This window comes from Pocillopora damicornis, chromosome 5, assembly GCF_964200805.1.
Source record: "Pocillopora damicornis chromosome 5, jaPocDami1.2, whole genome shotgun sequence".
NCBI lineage: Eukaryota > Metazoa > Cnidaria > Anthozoa > Scleractinia > Pocilloporidae > Pocillopora > Pocillopora damicornis.
The window spans coordinates 18,470,759-18,493,724 of NC_142674.1; the positions used below are offsets into that span (position 1 = coordinate 18,470,759).

Below are 22,966 nucleotides of genomic sequence, written 5' to 3' on the forward strand. Positions count from 1 at the left end.
CTACCTGGTCCGCGAGTTAGAACTTATCGGGTGTCACAGTGTAAACTCAAATGAACCTACCCAGGTTACACAAACGACGGAGCTTTGCGTGATGTGATGATAAATGTGCCACTAAACGGCAGACCTAGTTTTCATTTATATACCGTAAAAGGGTACTCCCCCAAGAGGTTTGTGCCCAATTGAGATCATGATGGGTCGCGCCCAGTCCTATTCGAGCACCATTACTCAGAGGGATGTTTAGAGATTTTGCCGAAATCTTGAGGTACTGCAGTTAGAACTAATACCATTTGCATTACTTTTAGTACACATTCGAACAGTGAGTTGAAGCGGTTAATCCCGATGAAAACTGTGCAAAAGTTGTTCAATGTTTACAAAAAAACATTTTTTTTCTTTCTACGCATGGGGAAGGAAATTTGATCTTTCTACTCAACGAAGCAGACACATTTTGTGACTGTCTGGTTGCGGACCCATCTTACGTTTCCGTAAATAAGAAACCCTACCTCGTTTCAGAGTCAGTGGGAGTACATCAGTCAGTAATCGCATAGCACTCGAAATTCTTAAGTTTCAATGTCCAGAGTTCCGCATTGGTTATTCTGTCAATCAAAGCTTTCAGTCTAAGACTCTAACTCAACCAAAACAATTAACTGCTTGGGCTTAGACAACTATGGTAAGATTGGCAACTTCGCTGATTTAGTCAACCTCCTAATTATCGGTATGAAACGCTTACTGTGGCTTGCCCTCGAATTACATGCTCGTCCTCAAGGAGTGACGAGTATCTAATTTTTCCCTACTGTATCCCCCATGAGTCAGTGATTGAGGTCACGAGAAAATGGGAAACAATCATCAACTTAAGGCAGTTCTAAATTGTTAAACAAATTCTCCTCGTCAGTAGCTCAGGAAAAATAAAGAAGATGGTATGGAGAATATCCATACTGATGTAAAGGTGTAAAGGAGTAAGGAGTTCAACTTTCAAACAAGTCTGTTTTGTTTTGTTTATTTGACAGTTCTGTAGATGCTGGATGCACTGTCACTTAAAACCATCTAGATCTATCGAAAACGTGTCATTCTTAAAGTTTGTAGAATGCTCGATAATAAGAATGATAGTACTAATAATGTTTACGATTTTAGATATATGAAATTCATATATTTGCACTGCGGTGAAGAAACGAATGTAAGAGATCCTCGCAGCTCATTTTTCACCACTTGGATGGTTCATCTGGACCCAACATATTGACCAGCTCCCAGTTGACTTAATAGCTCAGTTGGTAGAGCGCTGAACCGGTATCGCAGAGGTCATGGGTTCAAATCCCGATAAGGCCTGAATTTTTTCTAGGTCCTACTTTCAACTATTAGTTCAGTAGTGTTCTTAGCTACGACGATCTCTTAAATTTGTTTCTTCACCGCAGCGCAAATATATGAATTTCAAATATCTAAAATCATTATTCATCTCTTGGATAGTTTATCTGGACCCAACCTATTGACCAGCTCCCAGTTGGCTTGTTAGCTCAGTTGGTAGTGCGCTGCACCGGTATCGCAGAAGTCATGGCTTCAAATCCCGTACGGACCTGAATGTTTTCCAGGTCCTATTTTCAACTACTAGTTCAGTAGTGTTCTTAGCTGCGAGGATCTCTTAAATTTGTAATAATAGTGATATTGATAATAATTATCAGTGATATAAATATCATTTAACAGGCCCTATGTCTTGGCGCTTATCCTGGGAAATTATCGAAGAAAACCTCAACACTTAAAAAAAAAACCGTTGTGTTCTTTATTACTTCATTGTTTCATAACTTATCTAATATTCTTACATTCACCAAAATATTTCTCCAGTGTTTCTTTTTCTTTCAATTTCTAGAATACATTATTCAATACCATTTGTCAATGACTAAAATGGCTTTTTGCTAACTATATAAGAAATAATCAAATTTGCTCATCACTGCAAACTGCACGATCCTAAGAACGAAATTGTAGGTAATATCTCAACGGAATAAACGTTGCTGTGATGAACAGAAGCAGTACCAAAAGTATGGGGAACACGTCCGCGTCCTTAATAAAAAAAAAAAAAAAACAGTTTCTATTCTAAGGAAGATGGTTGTTGGCTGAAACCTAGTGACCCTTTGGGTGAATCGAAAACAGATTAAGCATTAATAAGCTTGCGGTGAGTTTTTAACGAAAAAGTGTGAGTTATTCTTGTTGCTGATAATTCAGATAATTATCGAGTAATAGAGTAGTTTTCAATTGACTGTCTTAAAGCCAAGACCAAGATAATCACAACCGCCAATCAAAACAAAGGTTTGCGTCATCATTAGCCAATTAAGATTCAAAATTAAAACAAGCACACTTCCAAAAGCGCGGGAAAACGTGGGCGACCAAGTGATGTTGGCTTTCGTTTGGCATCTGATCAGTTAAGAGCATGGCGCGATTTTTCTAGACCAATCACAAACCGAAGCAAAGCAAAACAAAGGCAGTCCCGCAAAACTTTCAACACTCAATTGAAATTACTCAATGACGTCAAGCTCAATACTCAAATCTTTGACATTTTCAAAGATAAAATCAAGCGCGGGACAAACTAACCCTTACAAGTAGGATAAAGAGAGATCACTTAACAAGCGCTACATTCTGCACCAAACATTGAACAAAGAAACCGATCAGACGAACTTTACAAAAGAAGAATCTGGGGGCTTAAAATGATTTCGTCCCGATAAAAACCAAAGACCCACTTTTCAGCTGGATTCCTATTCCTACAATTACTGTAATCAATGGGAACGAGGAATGACAAGTTTTTGTTCACTTGCGCATAAAAAAGAAACAAAAACAAAATCATAAATAAGATAAAAGTTCACGTATCAAATCAATACTTTAAACAATTATCATTATCATTTCTGTGTTAGCGACGACTTCTTTGTCTCCTAAAAATACATATTTACATCACCATTACAATTCAACTTTTGGTTCTTATTTTTTTGGAAAAGTATCTGTCTTGGATTCAAAGTCCTTCCCGACTCTTAACAAACTGATTGGCAAGATTTTATAAAAGAATTCCCTCGAAACAAACCTAACCTAACCCACCCCAGCCCTTCTAGTGCAATCCTTACCCACCCTCACGAATAAATTTGACCTCACAGCTCACCCACCTCTTCCCGATTGATAACACGTTTTGATCAATCTTAGTCTAACAATCTCGAAAAATTGACATTTCTACCAAAACTTCCCCACTGCGGGGCATGCAGATAATACGCTTTGTTTCCATAGGATCATAATTTTTTCAAGAAAAGATTCTTCCTCCCACCAGACCTTTTCCAACCACCCTCCCTTGCTTCCCTTAACCCCCCCCCCTTATCACCCCCCCCCCAGAGAGACCCTCAAAAAGCAGTGTCGTCTCCCACAGACCCTCCGCTCTTCCTGTTGTCGTCAGGACCGCCACTAGTCCGATGACTCCGCACGACTTGAGCAGCCTGCAGCGAAGCTAACAGATCATCGGAGTTTTTACGGAAAGGGGGCTGAGGGTTGCGGTTTCCCTTGGGTTTAGGGCGAACCGCTGGGGGAATTTTCGGTGCCGGTGCCGGTGCCGGTGCCGGTGCCGTTGTTGTCGGAGAAATGCCCTGGGGAGTGTTATTCGCTGGAATGCTAACTTCCTCTCGTGGCTGCCACACACCTTCTACGGACTTCCGGTTTTCCTCTTTGGAAGCTTCACCTCCCCCTCTCCAGTCTTTATCCGTTGGTTCTTCCTTCTTTTCGGCTTCTTCCGCCTTCTCCTGGCTAGGTGACTGGGGTTTTCTGGTAGGCGAGATGCTCCGAAGCCTTGGTATCACGAATCCCTGTTCCTTATCAGGTGTCTTATCCACAGAGTTGTCGCTCTCTTCTCTGGGCGCCTTACGAAGCCGCGTCAGCTGCCGCTTTACGATATCTTCCGATGAGATTGCTGGCACGGAGGTCTTCTTAAACGACAATGATCCTGGAGATGGCCCCTGAGAGCTCACTCCTATCGGACTTGCTCCGATGGGACTTGCTGCTGCGTGGCTTGCATGATCCGCTGTGGGAGAGGGTAAACTGTCCCTTCCTCGTAGCGAGCCCTCTCTCTTGGGGATCCTTGGAGGCAGATCCCTAGGCCTGTCTATTCCACCGGATGAAATCTTGGGTGATGGCGACAGCTCGCCGGAGATCGAGATATTCCCTTCGCCATCATTTGCATCGACATCGTCGTCTGTCAGCATACGAATGTACCTGGCTGGCACAAAGCCTTCAGTTCCATTGATTGTCCCGTCCCACCATTCCGGGTTAAATCTTTTGAACACCTGAATAATGTCGCCTTTTTTAAAGGACAATTCCTTGGAGGATCGAGCTGAGTAATCATATATCGCTTCGGCTTCCCTTGGCTCCAGATCTGCAGGAAAAAAAAGGAAAAAAAAGTAACCATGACTGTAAGAAAAAAGACGACGAACTGGCATGAAACGCACGAGTAATGCGAGCGCTCAGCTCGCTGTTAAATCGCGTTTTATATTAACGTGTAGGCGAGTTGCAGAGTTCGTTATGTGCAAGTGAGGTTCAAAAGAACCGGAAGTAAGATAGATGGTTGCAATTTTTAGCTAAAATGGACGTGTTGACTCTAAGAATGTTTCAACATTCTATTTAATCTAAAAAGATATCTTTTAAAAGCAATGTTTTAAATGCTTTAAATACTTGACGCACTCCTCATGCTCTCTCTTCCTTCTGAGAGGACATTAAAAATCGTTCTATTCTAAACACTTACCTTCCTCGCTCTCACTCTCTTCTGTCTCAGATAATGGCGCTGGTAGCGATTCTCCAGAGCCAGGGAATATCTCGTCACAATGTTTAATAAGTAATTCTATCATTCCATTCACTTGACTTTGATAAGCTATCATGTCTTGTTCGGACGGGATACGTAACAATGTCGGGCCGAACACTACCGCCAGATTGTGAGCATCCATCTTGTTAGATTCACTGTGCTGTGCAACTCTGCCGAGAGACGTCATACCGTAGAACATTAAATTTTGGGGGTTCAATTTTGCGAACGTATTCTTTGTTATGGGAAGTGGCTATAGAGTAGCAGTTTTTTGAAAACTTCTAGAATGCCTTGTCACGGCAATGTGGATACTCGAACTTTCTGATGTCAAACCATGGAACTGCCTGGAACATTCTATTGGGTTATGTAATGATGATGTTATTTTATCTGAAATTGCTGTGTTGTAGTCTTCAAGAAAGTTCTAAAAAGAACAATTGCTGTTGTCGACAGAGACCGACTGTCTGAAAAGCTATACTGACTGAGAGCTATTCAGGTCGTTTCGCCTACGGGTCGTTTCGCCTTCGTCCAGAGTTGGTTTGCCTACGATTCATATGCATGAATAACACTACAGCAGTGCAAAAGCGTGGAAAGCATGATAATTACAGTAATTTAAATATTAGGGTACAATTGCAACATTGATATATATCATGGCATTTATCCAATGTTGCTAAAAGGGTCAAATCAATTTGTCTCTCATGTTAAAGCGCGGTGAGATGAACCCAATTAACATGGTAATCATTAGAGTTCATTAGTTGTCATATCAAATTTTCATGCGATAGTTTTCGAACATCATCAATTTTTGTTTCAATTGAATCAATTGTTTTATACAATAATTGTCATAGTACGGGGTTTAAGACGTAGGCGAACTGACATATTGGACGTAGGTGAATCGACTCTAGACGTAAGCGAAACGACCGTAATTCCTTGAAAGGTTGTGTATTTCGAGGAGATTTAGAGGCAACATTCACTTTGCGTCAGTGGCGAACTAAGTTTCAATCTGGAATGGGCTAAAGTTATAATAATTTGGGACACGTTTAATAGGGAAGTTCGGTTTTCAGGAGAGTAGCATTCTCTCTGCCGGGTAAATAACATTGTAACATCTTCGATCCGATGAAAACCATCAACTAACAGAGCTTTTAAAAAATATTGACTTATAATACTTACAAGGTAAGGAAAGAAAACAGATACTCCATCACTCGAACCACTGATTCAGGAAGCGAACTGAGTGCAGTCATTATTTCTTTGATACCATCTTCTACTGACGCTGACACTACAGACAAAGAGAGGATAGTGCACCATAATCAAAAAGATCCAACACAACTTTAAAGTACAAAATTAAGGAATTTTTTTTTTAGTCAGACATATATTTTCACAATAAAAGAACCCCCGAGATGGTAAACCTGGGTGGGCTGAGCACAATCACCGCAGGTAACCTTGCATGTTTTCCCGCCCTTTGCCGGGGCCTAAAACTAGTTGCTGTCCTCCGCACCGGTTGCAGGCCCTCCCACCTTGGGCACTGATCGCATAATTACCCAGTGTTCGTAGCTGTTTCATATTTCTCACTCTTAACGCAGGTAGGACAATTTTTCACCCTGGGTACAAGTTATACATTATTCCGCATTTGGCATTGAACGTAGAATTTCCCCTTGACGTAGATTGCGTAATTCGCGCCCTTTCAAAGGTTTAGCTCGCTATTTTTTCTTGCTATGTGCAGGGGTTTCATATTTTCCGCTCTTGAAAAAGTTGTGAAATTTCCCGTTCTTCACGCTGAATTGCAAAAGTCAATACCAGTTGCTGTACAAGATCCCTCTTTTGATAAGACCTCAACAATTTTCCAATTTTTAAAACCGCTTGCTTTCCTCAGCCATGGCATCCACTCTTTCCCTCTCACCCACTATCCTCGGTTATAAGCCAGGAGGGCCTCAGTCTTCGTTAGAAAAGAGGAACTACCCTCATTTAACAATATAACGAGATACTTACAGCTAGCCTTAATGAATTCTTGATAATGTGAACTAGGAAACAGAGGATCTTCCAGTTCCCTGAAATAAACCCGGAGTAAACCAGCCACGGCGTTGATATCTTTCCAATGATTTAGACCAGCTAACGGATCACGACCTACCAAAAAAAAAAACCGCGAATTTCAGCCGCAACGCGTTAAATGTACAGAGAAACAAAACGATCCCTAACTTTCAAGGCAGTTACCATTTTCAAAAAGTTGTTTCATGTCGTTTATTTCCGTTGTGGATCCCGATAACCGAAATATTCCTTGATGGTCCAGCCCTAGGAACACGATAAAATAAATAAAAACTGTTATGTTATGACAGCATACTTCCCAGGGCAGCAGACATAAACTAAAATAAGGGATTTTTTAAATCCTTCGAGGCCCCAGAATCGTCATTCTCTCTGACGAAGGGTTACCGCTCAAGACGTCAGCTAAAAGGGACTTTAAGAAAACCACGACGGCAACGACAACGTCACTAAACAAAAAGTTTAATGAGAAGAACAATAGCTGTGCACGTGCGTTATAAATCTTTGTAAATTTCTTTGCGTCCTCTGCAAAACAACAACGTGAAATGACAAACCTGTGTTCCATATTCAGTTTCGAGATAGTTTTGACAGTGAGAAATAAACTAAATGACTTTAGAGTAACGCAAGATTCGTTGGTAAAATATAAGTTCATTTTTTAACCGACGTTGTCTAAGGCACCGCCGCCGTCGTCGTTTCTTAAACTCCCACGAGATTCTCTCAACGGTGGCCAATTCACATTATCAAATCAGTTAATAAAACTTAATTAACTAACCAGGAAGGCCGAATTTCAAGTACTCACCAAACTTTTTAATAAACTTGACACAACTTTCTACAACCTCTGGAATTTCTCTTCCTGTAACCTGAGAAATAAAGCAAACTTGAAATAATCAATTTAACCGGCTAACAAGAGCTTCTTAAGATGGCGATCACTTCTTTAGTTCTCGTGACCTTAATGTTAGATTCAGGGATGATATTGTAAGAAAACATTAGAAGCAAGTCACTGAGAGCCGGTTTTTACACGAGATCTAACCCAAACCGCGGTTTTACGCAAGCAGTACACCTCAGGGATTCTCTATAAGAGGGCTGATTTAATTACAAAAATGTCCTTCCACTATCAGCTTTCGGCCCTCTGAACACTACTAACAAATTTAATTATTCGGATAGAAGTTCGGCTGAATTGAAGATGGCTTAGAATGCGGTTTGGTTGAAATAATCGGCCCTTAGGGTCTAAAGAGTCAATCCCCGATATCTACCTGAGGAAATGTCACAAAAATTTTCCAAAAATATTTGAAACAATTACAAGTGCGGTTATTTTTCCGCAATCAGTCGTTAAGAACTGCATGATATGACTTGGTGCATGTACTTACTTTAACATAATTTTCTAGATTACATCCAAACACTTTGGCCTTCTTGTGCACAGAGTCTAGAATCGCTGAAGCTTCTTTAGAAGACATATCTAACGCTGGTCTCTTGAGCCTTAAAAAAATTGATGAAATGAAAATTCATATCATTTTTATAATATCAACACATTATAAATGTGAAATATGTGATGAGGAAAGAAAGACTTATGGAGCAGCAGGTGTCATGGAGGCGAGATATGAAGCAGACAAAATCAAGTATTGTACCAAAAACCACGATTGCAAATGCTCGTGGTAGAAATTTAGGGTACATTTTCCAAGACAAAAAATCAGACTTTCCTCTAATACATGTTTAGACACTTTGTGCAAGCCCCACACATCCCTTAAGTCATACCCCAGCTTCAAACCCCCATTTGACGTCCTAAAAATTCTAAAAAAAAGTCACCAGAAATCAAAGTTAAGGCAAGGGAAGAAATACAAAACAAAACAAAACAAAATGTCGAAAGAAATTCGGGGTTGCTTTGGTTTTCTCTAACTTTGCTCTGTGATTGGTCTAGAAGAATCGTGTCATCCTCTCAACCAATCAAAAGCCAAACCTAAAAGAATCGTGACTTGGTCATTCGCATTTTCCCGCGCTTGAGCAGTTTTCAGTTCTCATTGGCTAATGACTATGTAAACCTTGGTTCTGTTTAGTCGCTGAGATAGCCTTGATTTTGGACACCCAATTGAAAATTGCGTTAAAAAAACACAAGGACATGACAGCTTGCTACACGAGAAAGGTCGCCAAAATGGCTCCTTTCGGTGCAAAGTTCGTCCCCAATTTTATTCCTTCTGACCAAGGAGATCAAAACGGCCACAGCTTAGACAGGGGAATACTACATGTAGAGATGTTGGGCAAGAAGTGTGGAAATTCATTTTTAACATCATTTTAAAATACCTGGCTCCCACAATGTCTGGTGTTACTTCACCTACGAAGAGTAAACAAAGTTAGTAAATGATTGTAAGTCACTTAACAATAAAAAAAAAGTAAAAAAGTAAGAAGTACGGATTACTACTAACCGAGTGTTTTTGTCAGCATATCATTTTCAGCCTCCACACGGACTTGTACACTACTAATAAGAATAAGCTCCCGCATTTTCTGGAAGAGAAAAAATATCAGAAAGCAACATAAGGAAACATCTTTTAAGTGCGCTGCATAATATCAGAAAAGAAGGGTGCAAAAATTCTGAGCACTGACGTGAGGTGAAACCTGAATATTTTACAACAATACTACAATCGATCCCGACTGTGGAGAAAGTAAAAACACCAACAGCAAAGTAGCAGATTAACTCCTGGACTCCCAAGATATGATTGTAAATTTTCCTTTCCAGCTGCACCACATTTCCTTGTAAATTAGTTACAAGAATTTGGTGTTTGATCAAGCAGATAACCACTACCTGATAAGTCTGAGTATTCTCATTACCTGTTTGTTTGATAATGTTTGGATATTTAAGGGATAAATTACATGTTAGTTGCTTCTGGGAGTAATTGAAAGGTTCCAATGAGGTCGTACCGTCATATAATACATCTCTAAGTCTTCACTGCTGTTCTTGATTGATTGACAGCTGCCTAATCCAGCAACAGGATCCACTGCACCATTGGCCACTTTCATCATTTCACTGTCCCACTGCTGATGCATTGATGCAAGAGCATCTGAGGTGGCCTCCGCTGACTTTCCAATCTAAAAAATGGACAACAGTGGCTGTTAAATGCAAGGTGAAACTCATAGACATGAATGGCTTTTTAAGGGAACCACTAACTTAACTTAACCCCTTACACTCTGGCATCAGTGTTCATATTCTCCCTACTGTTCTCTATACAATTCCTATGATACGAAAGGAGAATTTTTTTCAACAATCGAGAGCATCTTGAGTTGATGATCATTTCCTTAATTCTCATGACTTTTGTGCTTGACTCAGCAGTGATACTGCCAAGAGAAATTAGAAGCCAGTTCCTCTTAGGAATGAAAGGGTTAAAATGTTCTTTACTTTCTTTCCTGCTTCATTTTGCGAGAGGCTTTCAACATTTCTGACCGTAGCAGTGAGCAGGATGCTTATCAAATATGAACATACTACTGCCATAATCCACAACAGAATTATCTGTAGCTCAGTAATAAAACACTGGATCACAAAGTCAGAAAGTCTTAGGTTTGATTTTGCACAACTCAGCCAGTTTTTGCCTCATGCCTTTGGCAAAATGAATGGCCACATGTGTCATTTAAGGCCAAAACCAAAAGCTGTCATCTTCCTCATCCTCTTTAACCTTTTACACCCCAACATCAATGTGTAAACTCTCCATACTACTTTCTATACAGTTACAAAGATGCTGACAGAGAGAATTTGTTTAACAATCAAGAGCTTCTTTAGTTTGTGATCATTTCCTTTATTCTCATGACCTGGATGTTTGATTCAGGGGTGATATTGTCTGGAGAAATTATACACTAATCACTCTTAAGGTTTAAAGGATTTAAAAAAATGTGGAAAGGAGATGTCTATGGGAAGGTAATTACAAGCTAGTTAATTCACATTTTGCTACTTTCTTTTTCAGTTTTTTGTTTGATGAAGTTCCTTAAACCTTGTTGCAATTAGGTATCACTAGAAGAAAGTGTTTTAGTGACAAACCTCATCCGTTTCTGCTTTTGCCCTTTGCAGTCTCTCAAACACCTTGTAGTGATGCTCTATTACATCAATTTGTTGAGGTGACACCTGATAAAGCTGTGAAATAAACATCCATACACATATTAAATATGACGCTTCATTGGTAAGATCTAGATATCACTCTCCACCGTCTGCCCTAAAATTTGTTTCATTTCATCTCAAGAATTTGGAGTTAAGTCACATAATATCCCTACTGGTAATGTGTAGAGGTAATCCCATAGGCTAAGTTAGATTGAGGATTAAAATCACACATGTTTTCAGAAATTGCAGAAAATTCTTGAGTCATGCAGCAAGTGACGAGAGCAATTTCTACAACTTCTTTAAAACAAAAGTGATTTCAATCTTTAACTTTACAACAAAACTTGCTATTACTTTTTTATAACATAAATGGAAAATTTTATCTTAAAAAAGGTCAAAAACAACTTAGGCAACCTAAGAACTAATCAGTTTTAGGTAATTTTGTACGGGGAATTACCAAATTTAATGAAAAATTCCCTCTATCTCAGCCAATCAACATGCGGTAAATATGCCCTCTATGCCCTCCTCTGGGACTCATAATTTTTTCTTTATTCCATGCTTGTGACAAGACACAAAACAAAATCTTTCTTTTTCTCTATTTCCTTACCAAACATTATGCCCAAGTCCCAATTACAGGGGAGTTCACAGCTTATTTGAACAAAGACTACTAGAACTACACATATGCACTACTACGAAACCAGGACAAAAACATTTTAAATTAAGTGCCAAAATTTGATTTCCATCCTCTTTAAAATTTAATCTCAAAAGAAAATGACGACATTTTAATTTCAGAAACAAATCTTTAAAAAATGTGAACATCAATCATCCGATTTTTTAAACACAACGTGGTGTTACAAGTTTTTTTTGTTTTATCTTTTACTATTTTTACCACTTTTTATGTTTCAAGAATAAATAAAGACTACTACTACTATAAGACTACCACAACAAGCAGCATTATCTAAAGAGCAGAATAGAAGTTCTGAAATTCAGACTAAGAACAGAGACCAACCTCATCATCATTGAACGGCAAGAAGGCAAATGTGAATGGCAGAGCTAATGCACCGGAGTTGTCATCAAAGAAGAACTGTTTATCTTTAGCTGCTTCCACAGTAAACTTAGCTTCACGCACAACATCTACTGACTGGTTGCTGGAAGCTGCTACATTTGCTTCTGCAGTGACATATGCCTCAACTCCTCGAGTGAAAGAGTCGTGGTAATTGTAGTCAAAAGTCTGAGTGGAAAACAAAATACAAAATTTAACCCTTTAACTCCCAAGATCTCATTAGTAATTCTCCTCACTGTCGACCATACAATTCATATAATGTTAGTTCTGAGAATTTAGTATTGGATCAACCAATCATCCCCTAATTGATATTTTACTATATTCTCATCACTTGTCTGCTTGATATTGAATTGATATTGTAAGGAGAAATTCTGTCTTGATCACTCATAGGAGTTAAAGGGTTAAGATCTTGTTACCCATTTAACCCTTTCACTCCCAAGATCTGATTGTAAATTCACCCCTCTAGCTTACAAATAAGTGATGACAATTTGGTGTTAGATCAAGATAATAATTTCTACCCAAAAAGTTTAAGTATTTTCATTACTTGATTGCTGAATGATGATGGATATTACAGGGAAAAGTTACATGTTAATCACCTATGAATCAAACTTATGACAAAATTCTAAAGAGAAAGTAATCATCCTTTCCATGTTTTCATTAAAAAAAAAAAAACAATTAACTCAGTGAAATGCCCAACAACAGCACACTTTCATGATGTGTACTGTCCATGTACAAAGGCATGACATGCCAACTGTCCTATTACACTGTCCAATTGCAAACACAATGCATACACTGTCCTATTAGGGCTTTAATCACACTGGTGATAACCAATCACATTCTACAATTTTGTTATAGTTTTGATTAATGAAGCTATACCCTGTAACATGTAATGGACTTGCATCCTATCCAGGGGTATTAAATATACTCCATACTTTGCATTTGTTGCTGCTTCATGATAAAGATACCATCATAGATTCAATACAAAAAAAGGGCCTGGTAAAGCTACGATCCTTGTAGATAAGCTGTAATTTTAGCAATTGCAAAAGAAAAGCCTGGGAAAAATTCAGGCTTCAACGGGATTCAAATGCATGGCTCCCAGATACAAGTTCGCTACTGCTACCAACTGAGCTACAAAGCCACATATTGGGGGTGAGGCACATTTAGAAGTTTCCTTTTTCCTGAGGAGGAACTTTATCATAATTTTTATTGAGAATTTTGACCCAAAAAAATGGGTCCCTTGACCTCAAAGACTTAACCTACAGTATGGGGCACAATCAGAGGTAAAGTTACACTCTGCCTATCACAAGACGACAACAAAAACAACAAAATCGATCATTGGACATTTGTTCTAAAAAAAAAAAAACAAAAAAAAGAAAAAGAAAAAAGAGCACACTCACATCAACCAATGTCTTGAGAAATCCATTGTAATAATTCTCCAAGAAATGGTTTGTAGACTCCAGTGATAAGACATACTCATTCTTAGCTTTGACACACCTCTTTTTGCATTCAGTACATTTTTGTTGGTGCTATTAAAGACCGGTAAAACAACACATGAAATGATGTTTACATGTGCCACTACAGTTATATCATTTATGGTCATTGTCATCAACAATGTAATCATTAACTATTTTAATTGTTTTATAATACCAATATTATATCATCTTGAAAAAAAATTACAGTCAAACTTCAATTATCTGGAGTCATATGGGGCTGGGCCAAAAAGTCCCGATAACTGAGAGTCTCAACAATAAAAAATATGAATAATAATAATAAGCCTAAAATAAAATTGAAATCATGTACATACCCTTAAATCAATATTACCAAAGAATTAACACATGTTCTCAAATCAGAGTGCATCATCATTAACATCTGTCAAAGGTATGTTTGGAAATTAAGAAATCTAAACATCAATGTTTCATGGAAAGCAGAACAAATTCTGTGAGTCTGATGGCTGCTTCTTTACAAGTGCTTTGATTAATAGCAAACGTTGTCACACTTTGCAAATGTAACAAATAAATGTTTATAACAAGTAATACCACAAAAGCAAGTCCTCATACACTGTAATAAAAATATCTCCAAAAAAAGTCCAGATAACTGAGGTTTGACTGTATCAGAGTAATCATATTTTTTAGCAAGATTATAAACTGCTCTGGTTATACCTTCTCAACTTGCTTAGCCATTTTTTCATTCTTTCTTCGTGAATCTTCCATCTTTTGAAGTTTCTGCTCTGCTGTTTTGCTCTCTAAAGCCATTGCATGATAGCGATGGAGTCTCTAAAAAAAAAAAAAAAATATAAGCCATGAACCCTTTACATCAATATCCATATTCTCAATACAGTTCTCTAGACATTTCCCTTGGTACTTTTAAGGAGAATTTTTTTTGTGATCAAAGCTTCTCAGCTTTGCAATCATTTCCATTATTCTCATGATCTTAATGAATGGTCAGTAGTAGTTACTGTGAGGAGAAATTAGATGCTGGTCACTCATATAGTTTAACCCTTTAACTCCCAGTTCAAATTTGTCATCCTCCTTACTGTTAACTATACAATTCTTATTATGTTAGTTCAGAGAATTTAGTATTGAATCAATTAATTATTCCTAAATTGATAATTTTCTTTATTCTCATAACTTACCTGGTTGACACTGTATTGATATTGTAAGGAGAAATTCTGTCTTAGTCACTCATGGGAGTTAAACTCCCAGATGAGATCAACGGGTAACTTCTCCCTGTAGTATCCATACATTATCCAGCAAACTGGTAGTGAGAATACTCAAACTTATCAGGTATGAGATATTTTTAAATATTGATCCAACACCAAATTCTTGCAACAAATTTTCAAGGGAATGTGTAGCAGCTAGAGAGGGAGAATTAACAATCCAATCTTGGGAGTTAAGGGGCTAAAACATTTTTTGATAGGTTGGAAAAAATTCAGTTCCTTTTGTACTACACTAGTCTAATTCAGTAACAATTTTCATCTTGAACACTTGTATAAGGCTGAACAATTTATCATAAAAGTTTCATTAAGAAAAACAACTCAGTTTTTGTATTCACCCTGTTAAGATCGTTAACTGATTTGAGAAGTTCATCCTGGAGAGTTGAAGCTGTCTCACAACACTGTAAAATACAAAAAAAAGGGAGAACTTACAAAATTAAAGATATTCCATGCTTGTTGCCTATCTCACTTTCACTTAAAATATTACTAATATTAATATTACTATTCTCCACACTGTTCTCTTTAAATTTCCCATAGCACTGACAAGGAGAATTTGTTTGAAAATCAGGAGCTTCTTGAATTGGTGATCAATTCTTTAATTCTCATTATCTTTGTACTTGATTTAAGGGTGATACTGTGAGGAGATATTACATGCAAGTCTCTTTTAGGGGACAAGAGTTGACATCATAAAGATCTAGAAATAAAACATAACAGTTTTTCCACTTGACCACCCAATGCACCCTAACATCGGTACATATATCCATACTGTTCTCTTCACATGTCCTATGGTGCTGTCAAGGAGTAATTGTTTATAGAAATGAGGAGTTTCTTTAGTTGGTGATCATTTCCTTGATTCTCATGACCTTAATGTGTGATTCAAGGGTGATATTGTTGGGAGAAATAGGGTGCTAATCACACTTTCGGTTAAAGGATTAAGATAGTTATAAACTCTTACATGCTTGGATATTCTTTTACAGTCGTCACTTATAATCATGAATCTATTAACAATGTCAGTGGAAACATTTTCGGCAAGACCCTGATGCATCTTCGATTTGTTCTTTGTTTCAATGAGGACTTGTTGCCATAAATCCATTGTGGTTCCCTTCTCTCTCCTAGTGACACAAGTTAAATAGTGAATAAGGGCATTAATAAATCCCACACTCTGTTAGTCAATTACAACAGCATGTTGGACTACCAGTTCAAAACAGAGAGCCACAACTAAAACAAAGACAGTTCTTTTTTTCCCCTCCAATTCTTTTCAGAGCCACACAGATCATTTAAAAACCACTTTATGAAAGTCCATATCTATCAGTTACTGTCTTGAAAACTTAAAATGGCCAGATAAAAGTTCAACTTTTTGCATCAGTTTCTTCCAAAGACTTGGCTATACGACACACAGTTCTTTTCAGAGCCACCTCTGTTCTTTTCAAATCCAACCAAACTTACAAAAGGTGGTAACTAACAATCACTGTCTTGATTTTGTTTAAAATATAACTGGGAAAAATTGGCCTTATCAAAGCAGTTTCATCAAAATACGTGGCTATAAGATACAAACTGAGTTTACCATCAATTTTCCATGAGAGGACAAATTTTTCTGGTAAAAAATGGTGCACCTTGTGACTCAATAACTACATAACAATGTAGCTGAAATGTTTTATGTTACCTCTGTGCTTTATGCCTATGAAGTTTTTCCAGATACATCTTTGAAAGCCTATCTAGGTTTCGAGAATATTCCATCTCAATTTCTGACAGCCTTCTGAAAAATTCCTGCAGATCTGCCAGAAAAAGCAGTTTTCCCTCTGTTCTGTTCTCAAAGCATTTCAGCTGCTCAATAACAATCTGGCGCATCTCTGTCAAAAGATAACATTAACATCTTGATTAACCAATGGGTTCTAGGATTAATAAATAAAAGTTATTGGAACTAGACAAACTGTGAAAATTGGCATATAAGCTACACCTTTTCTCTCCAAATTTTCTTTACAAATCAAGGGTGCTGCTTACCAGTGAAAACATCTGGTAAACATGCCATGAATTTTCATCAATCAACATGATTGCTTGAAAATGCCTGGTTACTAAGCTACAAACACCCCCAACAAACAAATAAAATTTCCATTCATTTCATGTTAAACTCGATTGAAAACCTGATAGGAAAGAAACAAACACTTGTTAACCCTTTAATTCCCATGAGTGACCACTTACAATATCAATACAATATCAATACAATATCAATACAATATCAATACAATATCAATACAATATCAACCAGATAAGGGTGAGAATAAAGAAAAATATCAATTTGGGGATAATTAGTTGATCCAATGCTAAATTCTCTGAACTAACATTATAAGAATTGTATAGTTGACAGGAAGGATAATTACAAATTTGATCTGGAGTTAAAGTGTTAGGCAATACAGAGTAAGATCAAATGCAAGTCTAAGTCAGTGGATACTCCATACTTCAACATCTAAAATAATTTGCAAGGATTCAAAATCTAAAAAATGTGTGTTAAAATATTAACCCTTTCACTCCCATAAATGACCAAGACAGAATTTCTCTTTACAACATCAATACAATATCAACCAGACAAGTGATGGGAATAAAGAAAACTATCAATTTGGGGATAATTAGTTGATCTAATACTAAATTCTCTGAACTAACATTGTAAGAATTGTATGGTTGACAGTAAGGAGAATTACAAATTTGGTACATCTGAGATAATAAGCAGGTTTGAAGGTAAGTTTGAGTTTTTAAATATTGATAAAGATTCTTACTGTGAACTGTCTTTGGGAAGTGAGTTAAAAAATGGTAAAAACTTTTATATTACAAGCTTTATCATTACCAAATTGAGAAGTTAAACTTAGTTTACACACATAATATGTTAACACAAAAAAAGGTAACATTCACTCAGAATAAATGAAAAACTAATCTAGCTGAGTAAAAGTAAATAATATTTAAATAAATATATATATATGTATATTACATACACCATTAGTTTTCATTTATGACATTTTTTCTTGAACGCATAGAGCTCATGGCGTATCTTGGCGATTGTACTATTTCATGTGATTATATTTATTATGATTATCATAATTTAACATATTACTTGTAGTATTTGCTCCTATTTTTTTGTATTTTATTTGTTTTTGGGTTTTTACAGTTTTTACAAGTATGCAAGATACATCACAAATTTCTACATGCATAAATTTACATTACACTACTCTATTACACAAAGAAAATACCACTACACTGGACTGCGAGAATAAAAGAAAAGAAAAAAAGGCATCGCGTATTGATATAAATAATAAATTAGTTCAGCTATTGTTCTATCAGTAGAAGGAGGGGTTTCCATTTGTTGTAATGGATCTCAAGTTTATTATTCTTTCTGGCTATAAAACATTCTATTTGAAACGTACTCTTAGTTCTTAGTATTTGCTCCTGCAGAGTTCTGGCCCAGAGAAATATGAAATGATGTATGATTAATAGAGTAAATGGAAAAACACTGGATTTGTCCCAAATGGGGTGTGCAAAGGGTCTACATAGATCCTTTGCATGCCACATAGCAATCAATTAGCCAAATGAAGTTAATTTCACAGCTTGTGTTTCACATCATATCATACACAATCAATGAAAATGATCCACAAAAGTGTTTGGCTTTCACCAGAACTCTTAAGTATTTTTTTCTTTTTCAGCCAACGATGCTTAGTAAAAATATTGAAGAGAAATTTTTAAGATAAAAATTCAAGTGTAAAAAGATAAGGAGTGATTGTAAGAACTTTAGTAATCCTGAGGTGTTTCTGGTCTAACTTGAGAATGCTCCAAAAGCTTGCAAAAAGTGGCAGAATCACTTACAAATAAAAAGGATAGTGCTGGTACTTGTTACTGTGTTACACTATTTAGTAAGACAGCCATCATGTTATAATGGAAAACCCAAGTGAAGGCCATTGTTGTCTCTTATTTGTTTTTTCTCTTCTTCAATCATCAGGTTTCCTGTCTTGATTTTAGCAAATGTGCTTATTCCAATGACTTTTTTCTTTTTTCATTGTTTTCATTTTGTAATTTGTTAAGTATTAATTTGTGAAATAATTTATAAGAAACAATAAAAGCACTTGAATACCAAGAACAAAGGAAACAAATGACTGCAGGAAGGTAGAAGAGCCCCTGAGATTGTGTTGAACAGTGCCACTTTTTTTTAAGATTAGATCAGTGAGACAATTTTGAGCCAAGTTGTAAAGCACTTTAAAACATTTCTTTAGCTTAAGACCTTGCTTGCTGAATGTCTAAGGTTTCCCAGCCTAAGGCAATGATAGCCTTGTCGCATGAGTATCGCCAGTTGCTGATATGCATTATGCCTCTCGCAGACCTATTTTGCAAGTTTTGTAGCCTGTCAGAGCGGCCTTCGTTGTGGGCGTTCCAGATCTCATAGCAGTGATTGAAATGTAGTTGATTAATACATTACAGATGTTAACTAGAGGGCTCTGTCTACGAAATCATGAACTGGCAGGTGAAGGTAAATTCTAGGTAGTCTACAGACAGTTTTTTTGCAAAATTTGACAGGCAAAAAGCACATGAAAAGCATTTGAGGAGCACGTGAAAACCATCATCACTTTAACACATTTGAACCAATGTATCTAACTCTGTAACCTGTAAAATGTTGTACGCAAAAATGAAAGAAAGTTACTCAGCTTTCAGCCATAATTCACATGTAGAGTTAAACCAATGCTACCACCCTAAGCTAATTAATTTTCAAGGTACAAATTTTACAAGCAGAGTAACATTTAGAGTGCATATAGTATTCAAATCATTCTAAATGGTGATAATAATTTCCAAAAAATTCTGAGAAAACTGTAAAAATCAAAAAGTTGTTTCATTGCCAAAAGTTTCAGCTTAATTTAGAAATTTAATATCTTGCAAAGGCAGATCCTGCTTAAGAAGGAAGTCTAAAGATCATATTATGTTGTGATTGTCAGAGAAAAAAAAAGGATAACTTCCTGTTATACATATTATAACTCGTACAAAACAATATTGTGTGTTACTTTTACCACATCAAGAATTATTTCAGGAAATATGACAAAATGCAAGTGATGATGTTTAAATCCTGATTAAGTGCGCAACATTTTTGTTCAAACCCTTGTTATATATAGCATCATGAAGGAAGAATTTTGTGAGACAGGAAGTGGTTCCAGTCAGAGACAATGGAACACAAATGGGCACTTTTACATAAATTGGTAGGAGAGTATTTGACTTGACTTCACAACAATGAAAGATGGTGTAGTTCTTGGGAAGTCTTTTAGGAATTGTGTCCCATAATCAAATTTCAGTAGAAAATGCTTTTAAAAAAATATATGCAGATGTTAGAGCATGTTTGGCCAAAATAGTGGATCAAAGGATATTGGAACACCAACCAACACTAACATATAAAAATACCAATATTGCTTCGGTGGGAAATTACAACTTAAGCAACTGTACGTAATTGTGTAATTGTGTTATTCTACAAGCTAGCAAATGTCTGAGTTTTCAGTTCGGGAATTTTATCCATTGCATTGTAAAAAACCTGTCTTCTGATCTGTTCGTCAAACGAAAGGTCATAGCTGAAACTAAATATCATACAATTATTACTCGAGAAAATAACATTTGGAATCGATGATCTAAGAACGTTTGACAGAAACAGAATCACGGAGAACCAGGTACAGTGCGCTGTAAACAAAAACATGTGATTGCACATTTGATTAAATGACTCACGTGGCTACAGACAACTTTTTAACGGAAAAATACGGCCGTTTAGATAATTGCTGAAGGTGTGAAGATGCATTTTACTACAGTCAAGTATTTCGTGACAAAATACAAACTGGTATATTTTTGATTGATAAGCTTCAAAGAAGAAATAAACGGCTGAAATGTTGTGCATTCCATCAGCTGCGAAACATGAATGCGTTTAATACATCACCTGCTACGTAATTGGAGTTAAGTTGTTCGAAAATGTTAAATAAGGTTGCCACGGATAAAGCGAAATGGCTAGTTTACATTGCGGTAGAAATCCGTTCGCTCTTACATCTTACAGAATCACGAGCACATAATTATATGTCAAAGTTAGTTCATTTAACTAGCAACAACTTGAGTAGTAGCCACGAGGGAACAAGATGAAAAATTTTCAAAGTAACGAGTTTCCAAGATGTAAAGATAGGTCCGAGGAATACTTAATAAGGTCATTTGTGAATGCCTGCGGTCTCTTGAAAACTAGAACAAACACCAGAATCTCCAAGATTTTGAATACCAGCTCTCAATGATTTTCACACATTCGTTTTCGATTTCAAGAGATTTAAATATTTAATGTTCCAAACACTTTCAAATTGACAAATTTAAACCAAGGTATTTTTTTGTTTACGACCACGAGGAAAAACATTCATCTGCTTAAAATAAAACGGTGATTTCATTTGCAAACATGTTGCGGAAAATTGAACATCGCTACAAAGTTAGGACATGAACTCGACATATTAACTTTTTAAAAAAGTCAAAAAGTGAAGTTAATGCGTAAAAACCAAAAGGCTTCCTTGAAGCCAAACACATTTGTTGATTAAGCCAAACAGATGAAGGAGTTTGCTTGTTAGAAGATCATAAGGTGAACCATTGATCAAACAATTTTGGTCGATTACATCCAAACCACTTCTTGAAAAGTTCTAAGCGTATACAATCTTAAAATAAAGAGCGTGCGGGATGCGCAGACTTTTTAGCAACTGGTCTTTACTTTGATGACAAAATGCTTGATAATCTCCCCAGAATAATCGAAATAATTAGTCAAAAGTTGCTCAATATTTGCAGTCCGTCTACTCGCGATGAAATAACTCGACTCTCTTTAACTAATTCGATGGCTCAGGCTCTTCGCAAAACGTCCACGGATCGGCGCTCGCAATCAACGTTGCTCGCAAAATGAACTCATCCCCGGAAACCAGTTTCGCAAATATCTCGGTTATTCTCTCGACAACTATGTTTTACATCAACTGTTCACAAATTCACCGCCCCTTGATCTGTTGTTTTAAGCTGACGCCAGATAACATAGCACTTACCTTTCGTTTGTGTGCCAAACTCCAGAACGGCCGACTTTCCTTTCTTGGCATTAGACGTCATTTTTGCGCGCTAAAACGAACACGCTACTAAATCATTTTGGTAGCTGGCGACGATAATTTTACACGGAAGGAATTTTTCCTTCTTTTGGTGGATTTTGAATCAAGAAACTCTTTGTTTTGGGATCAAAATCCACGCAGATCCGAGGTTTACGAGTGCCGGAAGGAAACAGCAGAACTAAATCGGACCCAGTCTCTCTAATGAACACATCCTATCGAAAGCGAGGCTAGCTTATTCAGAAGGCTTTTTTCCAAGAATATCCTAAATACCCATATTTGGTCTTCTTTCTCGAGTGCGACCAACTTTCTATATGCTTTCAGTCAAGATCAATCGTCTAAAATGTCAAACGGAAACATATACCATAAGAAGTAAATTTGTCGGTCATAGATCTATGTTCAAAAGATGTTATTTCGACGGAGACGCCCACTGGAAGTGAAAAGTATTTACACCGAAACTTGAGCAGCAGTTGGTCGCTCCAGGAAAAGATCCTCTTGAAAGCTGTCAGTGTCAGAAAAAGCAAATGATCAGGATTTCAAGAGTTTCACGGGAACACTGTCACACCAGTGGTCGTAGTTTGAAAATTGAAAGGCCTTTTTGCCGCGGTGGGCCATGCCGAACTCATTCACGGATCTTCCCGATCGCGCGGGCGCGGGATGGAAAATCAGTTATTTAAAAACGAACTTAAAGGGCATGTAAACCCAAAAAACGTTCATTTTCTTTTCACATAGATGTTTAGTAAATATATCAAGTACACCAAAGGTGCCATTAGTTTTTTCTCAAAAGTCCATTTTCACTTTGAAAAAGCTCTTCCAAATTCGAAACATTCGCCATTTTGAATGGCGCCATCTTTCTTGTGACGTCACGGGTGGAACCTACAAAGTTTCGTTTAATAATCGCGTAAGACACTGAGTCTTTTCCACAGCCGTTGTTTGCCGGTCTCGTCACGATTTTTTACTTACAGTTTGCTTCAATATACTCAGTTTTTTCATAATGGTAAAGCGTTGTGTCGTCCAGTTTTGTACTAATTCAAACAAAACTGGGCATACAACGCAAATATTTCCAAATGACGCAAATTTGAAGCCACAATTTGTGAAACTTGTTCAAATGAAAATAGCGGATTTCGTCGAGCCGTTCGAACATTCTGTTGTTTGTAGCAGTCATTTTTCT

At 37.0% G+C, this 22,966-nt stretch overlaps 1 protein-coding gene across 1 annotated transcript; it reads right to left on the reverse strand.

Annotated features, from left to right (window-relative positions):
- Positions 1–1,744: 1,744 nt before the first annotated feature.
- On the reverse strand, positions 1,745–21,998 carry LOC113664489 (SLIT-ROBO Rho GTPase-activating protein 1). Its single transcript, XM_027180092.2, has 18 exons — positions 21,742–21,998; positions 16,344–16,530; positions 15,636–15,792; positions 15,019–15,081; positions 14,127–14,240; positions 13,365–13,493; positions 11,914–12,135; positions 10,851–10,943; positions 9,743–9,910; positions 9,250–9,328; positions 9,128–9,158; positions 8,200–8,308; positions 7,632–7,692; positions 7,007–7,084; positions 6,785–6,919; positions 5,969–6,074; positions 4,751–4,977; positions 1,745–4,384 (listed from the first exon to the last, which is right to left on the reverse strand). The coding sequence occupies exons 1-18, from the start codon at positions 21,800–21,802 to the stop codon at positions 3,363–3,365; spliced, it is 3,042 nt and encodes a 1,013-aa protein (XP_027035893.2). The 5' UTR covers positions 21,803–21,998; the 3' UTR covers positions 1,745–3,362.
- Between the last annotated feature and the right edge of the window lie 968 nt (positions 21,999–22,966).

Bases quoted from the DNA above. Each gene is read 5' to 3' on its own strand.
- LOC113664489 (XM_027180092.2), bottom strand. From the start codon at position 21,802: ATGACGTCTAATGCCAAGAAAGGAAAGTCGGCCGTTCTGGAGTTTGGC. The intron at 10,944-11,913 runs GTTGGTCTCTGT...TTTATTTCACAG, and splicing joins TGCCGTTCAATGATGATGAG to CTTTATCAGGTGTCACCTCA. The intron at 4,978-5,968 runs GTAAGTATTATA...GTCTCTCGGCAG, and splicing joins CTGTTTTCTTTCCTTACCTT to AGTTGCACAGCACAGTGAAT.